The following is a 14,822-nucleotide window of genomic DNA, read 5'->3' as shown; positions in this document are numbered from 1 at the left end:
ACCTCAGATTTACTCACTAAGTTTCTTTAGGAGTAACTGCATTCAGTTATACAAAGGGGCAGAGAGCCCCACCATGGAACCGTAGGCACTTCAGTCGCTAAGTTGACTTGACAGGTCAGTTCATGATGGAGTCCAGGGGCTGTAATTAGTCCTTACCTGCCACCCCCATAAAAGCCCTGCATTAGGTCAGTCCTTGCTCGGGCCATACCCTGCAATCCCGGCTCATTCGAGCGTGTCAGCTTTTTATTGGATGTTAACACCTGATATTTCCTCCAGGCTCTGGTTTTACTGAAGGCTTTGTGGCATTATGTTCTTCAGGGCTGGAACGGCAACAGGAGCTGAAAGAGAGAAGAGTGGGAGCCGTGTAAATCACTGCCCGGCCCGGAATCCTGACGGTGAAAGATCACAAAGACACCTCGGGCTGCTGGAGGAAGTGGTTGTCGTTCACAGGTGAAATACAAGAGGTTTCTTTCTGCTGAAGGCAATTTATGGTGAACATGGCACCTGTAAGAATTAGTTCCACACTTCAGTAATGAGGACTCGCAAGAATTCAACTCGGATTTGAACAAAACCCAATGGTTGTGCGAGGGGGTGGGTGAGTGTGACCTGTTCATTTACAGTAGCCATAGGTCTTGCACTGAGATACCAACACAATGCTCACATTCCATCTGATTTGGGAAAGATTTTCTCCTTATGGGTTAGTGTTGAAAATAAAGATTTCACTTAGATAATTTGTTTTCTGGATTGTTTCTAGGAAAGATCAGATATCAAAATCTGATCAGCAGGAGGCTTGAGACTTCCTAGAGGCAAAACTGGGTAGCTTCGAATCAAACTTTAGTCTACCGATTGTCACCTGAGAAATTCTGGCACTAGTTTCAGCCTAAAATGTAAAGTCACTTTGGTTAATTTATCTGGATCCAGATAAGAGGCAGCAATGCCTCTTGACAAATAAACAAATGGATACCAAAGATTGAAAGAGACATACCTGGAGAAAGTGAGATAGATGAAGGATTGAGAACATCTAACCTTGGCCTTTTAGAATTTGTGGGGTTTTTTTTCATTTTACAGCCCAGCTATCAGGGTAGAGAAGGTCTGAGTTCCTGTGCCACACTGCAAACAATAATTGATAAATGCTTCTTTGGAGAAGCTCACAGCAGACAATGATAGATTGGTTTAAAGCAGGATCTGCACTTTCTCTTCTCCAGGGATTTTACTTACCATAGACACAGACAAACAGAGGTAAGGAGAGGAGCCAGCATTAGTTTCCAGCTCTCCTCAATGGGGCCTGTCTTTTAACTGTTGGAACAAGATCAAAGCAATAAAAACATTGTAAGCACAACCCATTCAAGGTCCCTGTCCCAAACTGTCCCCCTGGCCCACCCAAGAGAGACAATTCACATGGGGAACCTTCCTGTGCAGTGACAGGGATGGCTCTGCCTGTGCTGGTGATTCACTGGAACCCACTGCACTGGAGGGGAGACACTGTCTGACAGAGGGAATACTGATCCTCACAAATGGGCCTTTGATTCCAAACCTTAATCTCAAATTTACAGAGGTGCATAGGGATCCTGCCTCTGTGGGCATCATCCCTTGCCTTTCCCACAGCATTTCCAAGTGCTGTTTCTTCCCATGGCAGTTACACCATTTCCGTGGAGCAAGGAATGTGCTTCAGTGAGACCACTACAGGGCGTTTTATGTAAAAGTGTCACTGGCAAGTGGGTTGTTCTCAATTTAAATAAGAATCCTGATCAATAGCAAGTGGCTTCACTTTTGGACAAGCCACAGGTTGGTGGAATCTGCTGTTGTACCTGTGACACGTCCCAAACCCAGCAGATGCAGCCCAGGACAGATCCGTGCCCACGGCACAGAAATGTAACACCTCAGCACAGCTTTTGCAGAGCAGATGTGAAACACATGAGCAAATCTGCTGAAAACACGAGCACAGGACATCCCTGCTCCCCAGTGCCCACCAGGGTGTGCTCAGGGGGTACTGCTGAGCTGACTGAGCAGAATCACTCGCTACAATCAACTCACCTCTTCTCATGCTCTTAATTTATACTGTGGGTAATTCTACTTTTACCCTGGTAAACAAGTTTCTGGATATGGTTAAGCTACTCAGAGTGTACATTTAAAATAAAATCTGTTTCACATAAAAGGACAAATGAGAATGACTATTACCCCCATCTTTAATGTGCTAAATTCTTTTGCACAGATTGTTCTTGTTACTACTTCTTTCTGAGAGGGAATCTGAACAGCAGACAATATTCTTCCTTACGTGGACAATTCCAGCAAGCCAAGAGCGGGAGGCTTTAAAGTGGGAATGCAATGATTTTAAAGCCCCTTTTTTGTAACCCACTCACTCAGTAACACTTGGGTCTTGGGCCATGAAGGGATGAAGAGCAGCAGAGGGAAGGACATTCTTCTGAAGGCCAGATCCTGCAAGATGCTGATCATCTATAACTTTAATTACAAGCTGCTAAAATTCAGAGATCCACCACGTAACCTACAGAGCCCCACAGAACCCAGAGAGCTTTAAGGCCAGAAAATGCACCTCATGCCCTAAGGGAGCCACAGCACCAGCTTTGAAACTGGTCTTAAGCAGGTGCTGGAGCAGGACTCGGTGCTGCTGGTAACTGGTGCCACACAAAGTTTTTCCCTGGATTACCTGTGCAGTTGGAGTGGTGCCTTTTCTGCAGCCAGCTGCTGCTCACGCTCAAACTCTCCACTCCCACAGGCAGTTGCAGAATATTTAACACAGATGGAATGTGGATCTGCAGCGAATTTCTTGCATTGGGGTTTATCAATACTCCAAATCATAAGGACAGGGTTTTTTGAAACCTGCAATCACATTCTTAATTTAAAGCCAGATATCTGAATACTCTGTGCAATAAGTAACTCTCCTATACAATTGACTCCAACACTTATGGTGCAGAGAAAGTCTAATGGTGAAAATGTGAATCTTGTTCTGCATTCCATGCTCTGCCATGGACTGTGGGGACAGCCCAGACCACAGGTTCTCTCCTACCTGTGAAAGGGGAACAGGAGCAGTTCCCTTTCTCTAGTGAACATTTATCACAACAATATTTAACACCACAGGAATGCAGGGGACAAGGGGCAGTGTAGGTTTGCAGCTGCCATGACTTGGGCCATCAGGGGTTGAAGACAGAGCAGGTCGACCAAGTTTTCTTCTCTCCAAATAGTTTATGGTACAGGAAAACCTCTGTACAGCTCCATACAACACGTAAGGCACAGGGCCAGAGTCAGACACCCAATTACAGCCAGCACCTATTCCTTCTTCTTTTTTTCAGGAGAAAAAAGGGGAGAGAAAAAAAAAAGACACACTTGTGTAGAATACAACCACAATTTGAAAAACAAGGGCACTGGCATCCTCTGGTAAAGCCCAGGCTGAAAACTTATCCCAGGATGCGTGCTCTTCCAAAAATCTGCCAACCCCTGCAGCGTTCAAACTTCTTGTATGACCACAGCCACATGAAGAATGAAATGAAACCCCATGGAAATCTTTGACATTTCTACTATTATGCAATGTTTGGGTGAAAAAAAAAAATTGCTGAAATTCTCCTTCCCCTTCCAGAGTGAGTTTAGAAAAACTATTTCTAGCTTTTTTTAATTACACATTTCACCATTAAAAAGAAACCATCCATAAATTAAAAGAACCACTAACTAGGGCTTATGTAACCCATTTAGAGTGGGAAATTGGTAACACTTGGGAGCAAAGTCTGTTCCTGTAATTTCTGGAGTCTGCACCATTCATTTGATGTGTGCAAACATCACAAAAATTGTTTATTTAATATTTGCATTAACTATTTTATAAAAAAAAAGTTAATCCTGAAAAAGGGCATCTGTGTCCAATGGAATCTAAAATAAACACTTTTACAGATGTTTAATGATCTGAGGGAGAGTTTATCACTGCTTTCATTAAACAGTCTCCCAAGTTAGAGATTTACTTTACCCAATTCCATTTTTAATTTTCTTTTTTTTTTTTAAGTGTTTATGGCTCTATCACATTTTTGGTAGAAAACTGTTGTACTGTGTTCGTAATCAACATTATGGACACTTCCCCAGTGGACAATATTCCATGTTAAACTCCTGCCTCTCCCCCATTTCTGACCCCGTGTTGGGGCAGCCAGCCCTGGCCCTGGGACTGCTCTTGTGTCGAGCCAGTCACTTAATCAAATGTTCAAGTGATGAGAACATTCCAAAAATAGCTGTTCCTATTGCATCATTGCTGTTCCAAGAGCTGCAAATATCTATGTTTCAAATGAAAGGCTTTCTCCTAACAGCAGTGGGTACCAGCAGCAACTTAAGACTCTCAGAAATCTGAATTTAAGGAAGCAGCTCTACACTGATCAGCACAAAACACTGATCGTGCCTTGGATATGCATTTCCCACACAAACAAACTAAAGGGCCACAATGCAACTTGCCCTAGATCCTGAAAATTCCATCTGCACACATCTGGGACTGATCATGCCACGACTAACCAGGTGCATCATACATGGATGAAGTAAAGAAGTTGCATAAAATTTATTTTTCCACCTTGTTTTACAACATTCCCTTTTAAGTTCTTACACATCTGCAACATATAACTCCACAGAACAATAAATAATTGGCATTCATATTTCTCTTGACTCAAGAGTATTTACACGTTGTTTAACTAGATGACAGGTACAAAACATCGGCATCACAGTAAATACCATTTTGACACCAGAATCCATTTCCCCATTAAAAATTAAATTAACTTAACATTGATTTTTTAAAACAATTTTAACAATTAAAAATGTTCTCAAAGGCATATAAGTACACAAGTTGTCGTAGGCAGTAGTAATGGACCATATTGGCAAAGCTGTGAAACCCAGGATCTCATGCAAATCATAGTTTAATACTTATGAAATAAGTATATAATAAGTATAATACTTATAAATAACTAATAATAAATAAAAGAGCCCATTCAGCTCATGCTGAAGTGGGCACTGGACTGGCCCCAGCAATTGTGGAGATGAACCCAATCCCATGGGAACAGTTCCCTGCACAGACCTCGGGACGGTGAGCTCCTATCCCTGGTTCAGGGCACTACTTTGCAAACCAGGGATTTATGATGCATCAGAGGCTGCAGCAGCTTTCTTCAACAGATAAAGCCAAAAGAGCAGCTTCAGGGATTCACACACCTGGCTCTCTGGGGCTCCCTGACAAACCCAGCTCAACTACAGCAAAACTCCCCCCAGCAACTACAGAGGACGAGGGAGGCTGTCCCGGCATTTCACTGTGAGAGCTCAGGAGACCACAGAGAAACACCCTTGGTGCTGCTCAATTTGGCCCAGCCACAGCTACAGCCCTCAGCACACAGTTCTCAACCCCAAGGGGACACCAGGGATGTCACTCATCACTCCTCAGCCCACTTCTGATAAGACCCTGCACAGATTTAAGCTGCTGCTGTTGAACAAAGAACGTTGTTTCTATTGTGCCATGAGCTGAGTGAAATGAATGTTTGCACAGATGAACAGGACCAGCACTATGGAGGAAACAAATCCGGAGATAAAGGGGGAAAAAAAGAGATTAAGAGGGTTGTGACACATGTGGAATTATTGCAGAAAGGCTAGAAAAAAAACACTTTGTGTCAGAAAATCTACACATTAACTCACCACCACGGCAGCTCAGCACAGAGCACTGGCTTCCCTACAGCAGGGAAGCAGGAGCACAAGGTGGGACACACCCCCAACCCTACAGCATCACCTGGAGCCATGGGAAGCAGGAGCACAAGGTGGGACACACACCCAACCCTACAGCATCACCTGGAGCCATGGGAAGCAGGAGCACAAGGTGGGGAACACACACCCAACCCTACAGCGTCACCTGGAGCACAGTCCCAAAGCACAAGAGTTAGATATAAACTGCTACATAAACCAGACAAATAAAGGAATAGTAAGAACACTAAGGCTACAAACCAGATACTATACAGAAGAAGAAAACAATACTTCACTCTCAAAAAGTACAAATTATGAGCCTACTAGAGGAAAAGATTAAAATTCCAGCAGAGAATCCATTTATTCCAATGTACAGTAAATATGAACATACGTATTAAACTTTGCTTTTAAAAACATTTTTAAATAACTTAAGAGAAATAGATTGCAAACATAAAGTGCTAAACTTGAAAAATAGAAGCATTCCTCTTTCCTGCTGTTTTTTAGATGGCAGTTTTAGTTTTCTGATTGCTTTTAAAAATTCAGTGTGTATCCAGACAGCAATTACTTCCTGGATTTACAACCTCGTGCAAAAACATGAGCTGCAAAGGAACATAATCTGCACCCCAAAACACAGCTATGGATCATTATCAATTCCACTAAATGTGTGTTATTAAAGTTATGATTCAATAAATATAAAAGAAATCACAATTCACTCCCTTTCTTGGTGTGAGCTAATAGTTTGCAAATATGGTCCACTCAGTGTAAACTGTATTGACTTCAGGAAACAGTGAATTCTACCATACACACATCTCAAATATTTACACACAGTAGCATGGCACTGTTGTTGCTGCAGGATGTTTGAGCACTAACACATGTGAGAAGGGACAGGGCTGGACACTGACAGGTGCTGAGGGTGTTCACCAACAGCCAGAGGGACTGGACTGCTCAGTCACACATTAGGCCAAAAGAAATCCTTGGTTCTTGTACTTAAACCTACTTAAATTACACTGAATGTTAGGAAGAAATTGTTCTCTGTGAGGGTGGGGAGACCCTGGCACAGGTTGCCCAGAGAAGCTGTGGCTGCCCCATCCCTGGAAGTGTCCAGGGTCAGGTTGGATGGGGCTTGGAGCAACCTGGGCTAGTGGAAGGTGTCCCTGCCCATGGCAGGGGTGGGACTGGATGAGCTTTAAGGTCCCTCCCAACCCAAACCATTCTGTGATTTTGTGATTCTGTGAAATGCTGCCTGGGGAGTCCAGAACAGCGGCAGGGCCGACATTACCCAGGAGCTGTAGCAAGTCACAATAAAGACAACGTTAAGGATCTTTTTGGCAAAGTGGGATAATTCACAACAGGCTGTTAAGGCCCAACTCCCCCTAGATGGGCTGTTCAGGCACTGCTTTTCCTCCACAACGCAAATCACTGGGAGTGCTGGACTTCTAGGGCTTTTCCCAACATGAACTTGAGAATCAAATAAGTAGAAATGTATATGATTACTACTTTTAGGAAAAAGATATTAGAGGAGAAGGAAAAAGGCAAATTTTCAGAATATTATGAAAAGGCGAATACCAAGAATTAGCTTTTCTTAGCCAGCAGGGTGTTTCTGAAGTTGTTATCTATAAGGACTTCAGTCCAGAGCCTAACTGGAAGACTGGCACACAAGAAAAATCAGTGTGTTAAAAAGTGTTCTCTGTCCCTATTCCTGAAGGATTTTGAAACCTACTTTTCTAAATCAAGAGGGTTTCCCCCACATGAAACAACAAGCTCATACAGACTTGCACCTTCCTCTCACCCCAAGCCACGTGCATTATGAAACACATCCAATTTTTTTCTAAAACTTCTGGAACTTGCTTCCCCTCCCCTTTGATATTTATTCACAGGAGCTAAGAGCAAGGAAGGCAGGTCAGGTTGAGCAAAACATTCCCTGGAGCAACTGCCACACATCAACCACACAAGCCACAGCTATCTTAGATCTGAAAATTCGAGACACACCACGATGGGCCAACACAGACTCTTTTAGAACAACATTCCCATTTTCCACCAATTTTCACATCAGACCTTTTAATGCAGCACTGTGCAGCTTGAGACAGTGAATGCCTGTAGCAATGGCAGCAGAAGCTGGCAGCCCTTTAAAGAGGTTCAATGTGGCACAGAGATGACCAGGGAGCTTCTGCACCTCACAGCAACACAGTGGCCCTGACCTGGAAGGCTTTCCTTGTGATGGGAGAAGTGAGACCTCTGGGCTGTGCCTTGAGATTGGAGAAGGGAGCTCAGCTCTGGGCTCTGCCTCTCCTGTGCAACCGACTCCCAGCGGCGCCAAGCAGTGCCAGCTCCAACCATGGTTTTTATGATGTGGGAACAAGACAGCAAGCAACTAATTTAGCCCAGACTAAACAGCCTTTAGATGAGGATGGCTGCCACTAAAAGCTCATCCATGTTTGATGCATGAACACAACCCTAAAAGGTTCTTGTAACTCTCCGTCCTTCTCCTGAGAAGCCCGAGCATGTGTTGCTCTCCTCATCATATTATAATGTGGGCCAAAGTTAATCATAACACCAGAACTCATTGAGTTTAATTTCTGAAAATTAATAATCCGTGAATTTGCTCTGCACACGAGCCCAACGCCTTTGTATGAACCCACTCCTGCAACTCAAGTTTGGTTTTCAGAGCAAAGCAAGTGCAAGGTTCCAAAAACTGCCTCTCTGCAGGGAGTATGTCATTAACAACACCCACCTAGGAGTGGCTCAGCTTATTTGCAGCTCATCCTCAGTTTCACCCTAACAGGAAACAGATTTCGTGTAGCTGTGAGGAGTAGCAGCTCTGTGACCTCTCCTTTCAGTCTCCAAGGATTCAAGACACGTCTGCCACATTGTCTGCAGAACAGTACGAGCCTCTTCTCACGTTGTCGACACATTTCAAGTATGATCAACTGCAAATTTCTGTTCCAAAGAGGATTTGCTTTAGTTTAGATAATTTTCTCCTACACAAATAAATACAGAGTAAAGCTATTATGTCACCAGCTCCTTTTAACAGGAAGCACAAAAGCTAAACAAAACTGAGTTTCCTCATTTTGGACTATCATTTATCAATGGCTGGATACCTCCAAAATCACTGGGGTGACCACATTTCAACTGAAGGAAAATCTCAACCAGGTTCAGATTCTCATGTGTGTGTAGATCCGACATGCTGGAGCCCCGTTCTGGAACCAGCATGCCATAAATCAGGGATCAGCTGTCAGCAGTACAGTGCATCACCTACATTAAGGGATTTCCAAGATGTAAAAAGAATGTAAAAAAAGACAAACAATATAAAACAACATAACACAATGCAAAGAACAGCACAGAGACTTTTAAAAAGTCACTTAAAAATTGTCAAATGTAAATCCCAAGGTCAGTTAGCAGCTTTCACAGACTTTTAACCATGCAAGAGAAACCCATCGCCATCTCAGTTACATGCGTTTGACCCCAGTTAAGTGGAACAAAAGTGACAAGAACTGGATGAACTAACAAGTGCCTCCACTCTCAGAACACTCCCTTTCATTGTCAGGTTTCTGTTCACGGTAGTTGTGGAGTCTTTTTCAATAAAGCAGCAGGTAACAGAGATTACCACATGATCCAGATGCAAATATTGGATGTACTCGTTATAGGAACAACTACAGGGTTTTGTCTCTCAGCCACGGGCAATGTCTGTCTCTGGTGTGCAGGGAGAGCAGCCCTAGGATGTAAGCTTCGAGTAGCTTGGGGGAGAAAACCTTCTCCTCAGGTACTTGAGGACGTAGAGGGGAAGGCAGCTCACCAGAGTGATGACGGTGACCTTCCACAAGAATGACAAAGTCGCAATGAAGTAAACATCTGTGTAAGGAAAAGAGCACAAAGTCAGCCAAGACGGAAAGTTCATTCTGGGAAGAGGTGCAGAAAAGGATCTACCAACACTTATTTCTGCCTATGGCAGAGGGTTGGAACTAGATAATCTTTAACATCCCTTCCAACCCAGGCCATTCTGATTTTTCTCAAAAATGCCTCACCTCCACACTCAAGTTCAAAGCTCATACAATACCTGGTTCCTCGCTCTCCTGCCCTTGTTTTCCACAAAAGATGCAGAAACATGAAGTGCAGAGGGTGCAAAGGGCTGAAAGGGATGTGACTCCTCATGGGTAACTGCCCTCACATACCCCACCTGAAACAGGCCCATCCATCTCCTGGCAGTGCAAAGGACTCCTTGTCTGGGAGCTGCCCTCCGCTACTTGGCTGGTAGCCCAGCAAACACATCTCTTGACTCAGAATACCTCAGAATCTCTGCAAAAATAGTCAAAGCCTCACTCAAAATGGAGGTGGTATAACCAAATCCAAGAGAGGCAAATCCAGCCCATTGGGAAGTTGTGCTGGCTGCCTTCAGAGTTAGGAAGGAGCTTTACGGAAGAAGTAGTGACATCTTGTGGTTCCTGAAGGAACACTGGAACAAGCCCTGTGGGTCTGATATTTGCAACTAGACAGTTATTGGGAGAATCAGGAATTCCTCACCTTTTTTCCTCTAGCCAGGGAAAAGGATTAGCTCTGTTTCAGACAACTAAAAAATCAACAACAACCAAACCCATAAGAGAAGGGCCCCAATGAACAGATTAAAGAAGGTACATTTTAGGAGGCAGCTTTCTCACCCAGTTTAAAAGACTAAATCTTTCAATCCAACAGCAGAGGCTTCAATCTGTAACCTCAAGTTCAGTTCCCAAATGGAAATAAAGATCACTGGCACATGAGACAGCTGATGTGTGGTGGAGTTCAAAGGATGGATGAGATTTGCTGGGCAGCAGTCTGCTGACCACCTTTACCTCCCCTAGCATTTTGCTATGGAAAGGAACCATAAAATGTCTTCCAAGTGCCTTCAAATCACACAGAACTTATCATAGTACCACTATCATTGTACCTACTTGTTGGCTCCATCAACAACATGTTGCTCAATTCAGCTCTTCACAGTCCTGTTCCTACCCAAGACCATGAATTGATGGGAGGGAAGATGTTAAGCTTACCAATAAACTCGTGTAAGAAGACCAGGGAAGCGATGTAGCAGGAGAGACTGAGCAGCTCAGCCACTATCATGAGCCAGTGCCACGTCTGGATCGTCAGGGCCACCATCAGTAACTCGGTGAGAATCAGGGACGTGAAGGAAATGGCAACAATGTGGACAAACTCGGATTCAAAGAGGAGCAGTGCTCCATACATGATGATGCTACCTGCAAGGGAAGGGAACAGTTCAGGATTTGAGTCAAACACCAGGCTAAGCTCTAAACCCCACTGTTAGGTCTTGGAAACGCTGAAACATAATCATATATTGACAGTGTTTTTCATGAAACCTGATGAATGTAATGACAACAAATCAGTTACTATTTAGGAGAAAGAACTGATGAGAAGATAGGGAAAAGTTACAGCAGAGGTACCAAAACTTTTATGTCAGTCTCTCATATTCATAGACATATGTAGATAGGAAATTAATACACTCTGCTTTGGCAACTGGAGATCTCTAACATCAGGAAACTCTATCCTCCCAGAAAAGCAATTGGTCACTACTCAGAAGCTAAAATATATCAAATTCTTCTAAAACCTACTGCATTGCCTCAGTGCCAAGATGTAAGCAAGGTGCTGAAAAGCTCACTGGATACAAGTGAGCCTCTCTTTGCGCTGCTTGGACCAAGATCTCTCCCCTTCACACTTCCCCCCCAAAAGGAGCACACATGAAAGCTCTGTTAATGAGGCATTGTTCGTGCTCCCATTCTGGAACACTCACAGCCCTGCATGGCCACCTGCACAAATAACTCATGTTAGCAGCATGAGTAATCCACACCAACATCCATCACACGGGCAAGGGAAAACCTGCAAGTCACTAGAGCTCGAGCCACAAAGTTCAAATCCAGCTGTGAACTTTCCAAAATTTAGGGCTGCTCAAGTTTTTGGTCAGGCTCATCTCTGCTAGCAACCAGCCCAATTGTTTGGCCTGCTGTTTTCTGGTTATCGAGCACTTTGCAAGTGAAGTCACTTTAACCAAACACTGTAACCAGATAGTGGTCTTAGCTCAAGGAGGAATCTTTCCCTCCATGCATCACCCTCTGGCTTTAGCTGTCCACCACTTGTGAGTGTTCTATCAATGCTTTGGCTTTGCCACTGTGTTATTCAGCACCAGGAGACCATGATCCCTGTTGTGGGACTGCACTGTGATAGATTTCAGAAAATAAAGCCAACAGAGATTTTATGTTCTTGGATTCACTCCCTGCTGAGGAGGACAATATCAATTAAATCCATAACAATTATCTGCTTATTTTGACCCATTGTTCCAACTCCTGTTGACAAAGGAGTTTTGGAAAACAAGAAATATTGCCATTTTATCTTTTAGCTCCATGTTATTGACATGTTTTCCACAATTCCCTGATTCACACTTTTAGAAAGTATTTGAGTTTAAGGTTACTTCACAGAAAAAAGGACAAAATTAAAGAAAAGACCTTCTTAGACATATACCCCCATTACTACATTTTGGAAAATAGATGCACTTTAATTAAGGCATTTACTTTAATGCTTTAGCAGCTTAAGTAGAGTGTATGGGATATGATCAAGAACCTGAGCTCTACTCTAACCCTTCAGTACAGATGGTTGTGAAGCAACCAGAACTATTGCCACTTCCATTAAACAGGTTTTGAGTAAAATCAGAAGCTACAGATGCTGGATTTTGCATGTTGGCAATAACCTGCAAAATCTCGAGATTTGACAAAATCTCTAGATTTGAGATTTTTCAAAAGAAGGGGAGAGCCATAAGCTCTACTTTACTGCTGGAGCAATTACAGCTCTGAAAGGAACTTGCACAAAATCACAAAGGATGGTGGTTCCAATGATGGTTTGAACTTCTACATCTCTGTCTAGAACAGGATTGACAAACTGCTGCCAATATTAGATTTTAGATAATTTTTTCCTTTAGTAACGCTACCAACACTTTCTGAGAAAAAAAAAATTCATTATCACAAGGACACTTTGTGAAATTCACTTCATGCCTTACTTAACTTCCTGCAATACCAAAAATTAGATATTCAGACACATTAAAACATCTCAAGGCACAAGCAGACGTTAATTTCTTACCTTGATAGATGCTTATTAAGACCCATATTAAAAACGTTTTGTATGACAACGGTCGTCCCTGGGGGGGGGGGAAAGAAGACAAAGCTCCATTGGGGTTTTCTTTCATGAACAGTCACTTACAGATCAACTCAGAAATTAATAAAACAGAATTTGAAGATGATTTGGGGAAAAAAAAATAAATAAAACAAATCAACCAGCCTTGAGTTACTCTGTTCTCATTTTTGCGGGTGCACGAAGGAGGCCTGGGACTATGGAACTCAACTGCTCACACAGCACAGCCTCGTCCTCACTGCACACACAGTTAATTCACTGCAAAGATGTCTCAGGAGTTTAGTCACTGTACTGTGAAATATGAGATGTGTGTACACACATATACGTGAATGTATTGATATTATTTTTCTAGACACACACAAATCACCATCATATTGAAGGCAGATAGGTTTTAAAAAAAGCATCTCCAGCCAACACAGCTATACCAGTACAAAAAACCCCTATGTTTAGACCAGGCCTAAGGATGGTTGAAGAATTAGTGGTTTATGACATAAGAGACAACATACAAGTGAAACCAGATGGAGACTTATTGAGGTTGCTGGAAAAACAGGCTTTGCTTCTGAGAGTATCTGTTTAACAGAAATCCTTGAGGGAAAGGATCTGTTGAAGATTCAGTCCACCCTTTCCTTCAATTAAGAAAGATGTTCCCAGGCTGCATATCCCAGTTATTCAGAACATTTTCCAGGGAGGAAGAATAAAAAATAAAAAGGAACCTAAGGCAAGGTTTACCTGCCTGATATTTCTATGGTAAACATGAAATGAACTTTTCTTTGTCTGAGGAGAAGGACATGACTTTGATGCTAAAGCTACAAAAATGGCACAGCAAGCATAACTTTAGGTGCCTTTAGATCATCCTCAAGGTAAATTTCTATGGAGGAACCTCTATAGAAACCCCCCCTCCATCAAATGAGCATATCCCTTCCCCTCATTCCTTTTTCTGCCTTCAGGATAGCTCCAAATCCCTGACAATTTCTCTTTTCCCTTTATTTTGGAACAAAATGGTAATATTAAATCCTTAGAATTTCCCACAGAATGGAACTTCTACTTCCCCAGCCATTTTTAATAAATTGAATTTCATGTAGCATTCAATGAGTATCTGCCAGGAAATCTGGTTCTATCTGTTAATTCAAATTTGCCTTTAAAACAATTTTGCTTGAAAATGCCCAATAAAGCTCTGGATCTCTTGACAATATATTTGACTTTACACATTTAAAGAGTTTCAAATCAAGATGGGGACCTTGCCTTAAGCCAAAACAGACAAACAAGAGTCTCCCCCACCTTAAGCAGATCTTTGTAGAGCTCTGGGTACAACATTGCAACTTCAGATTTAACATCCTTGTCCAGGACAAGAGAAAACACTGGAAACATTGTGTAAATTGTGGAGTACCTGGGAAGAAGGTAGAAGACAAGTAAATTATCTCAGGTGTAGATGAGCAAACAGAAATGCCAGTCTTCAGGTGCCAAATAATGTACACATTATAAAAACTTGCAAAGGGGACACACCAGAGTTTTTCATGTAGGGCAAAGCTGCAGGATTGGCTTTTTGAGTGACTTTTGATCAGGAACACTCACACACAGGTGATTGGTTCAAGTGGTGCAACTGGTGTTACTGGGTTATTAATGGAGCCAAGGACAGACCTGTCCTCACCCCAAAACCTGCTCTGCAGTTCAGGTTTGATTCTGTTTGCCTCAGAAGCCAAACACGATGAATTTGCCTTTTTTTTTTTTAATTAAGTACTCAGAAGTATAAAAAGTCATACTGGGATTACACCTGCAATCCCATATTTTAGACAGGAACTGTCTCCTCCTGCTGAAGAGGTTGGGTTGTCCCTCTTTCTGACACTGTCAGGAGCTGGACACTGGCTCTCACTGCTGTGCAGGCACCACACCATAACAACTGTCCCTCTGCATTTTACTGGGATCCAGGGAACAGATCCTGGAGAATGGGTTACTTCACA

The 14,822-nt window shown here is 42.8% G+C and overlaps 1 protein-coding gene and 1 long non-coding RNA gene across 2 annotated transcripts in view; both read right to left on the bottom strand.

The window, feature by feature from the left end:
* Nucleotides 1–4,519: 4,519 nt before the first annotated feature.
* Nucleotides 4,520–6,806, bottom strand: LOC113974404. Its single transcript, XR_003536543.1, has 2 exons — nucleotides 5,870–6,806; nucleotides 4,520–5,808 (listed from the first exon to the last, which is right to left on the bottom strand). It is a non-coding gene; the product is annotated as an uncharacterized LOC113974404 (long non-coding RNA).
* A 36-nt stretch (nucleotides 6,807–6,842) lies between these two features.
* Nucleotides 6,843–14,822, bottom strand: part of ATP9A (ATPase phospholipid transporting 9A (putative)) — a 54,216-nt gene continuing 46,236 nt past the window's right edge. The window contains exons 25-28 of the mRNA XM_027697371.1: nucleotides 14,143–14,251; nucleotides 12,814–12,871; nucleotides 10,722–10,925; nucleotides 6,843–9,549 (exon numbers count right to left, since the gene is read on the bottom strand). Of these exons, the coding sequence (XP_027553172.1) occupies nucleotides 9,413–9,549; nucleotides 10,722–10,925; nucleotides 12,814–12,871; nucleotides 14,143–14,251 (508 nt within the window). The 3' untranslated portion in view covers nucleotides 6,843–9,412. The remainder of the gene's footprint in view (nucleotides 9,550–10,721; nucleotides 10,926–12,813; nucleotides 12,872–14,142; nucleotides 14,252–14,822) is intronic.

This window comes from Neopelma chrysocephalum, unplaced genomic scaffold (assembly GCF_003984885.1).
Source record: "Neopelma chrysocephalum unplaced genomic scaffold, ASM398488v2 Primary Assembly neopelma1_119, whole genome shotgun sequence".
NCBI lineage: Eukaryota > Metazoa > Chordata > Aves > Passeriformes > Pipridae > Neopelma > Neopelma chrysocephalum.
The sequence above is the reverse complement of the archived record's forward strand: the minus strand, read 5'-3'. Positions and strand labels throughout refer to the sequence as shown.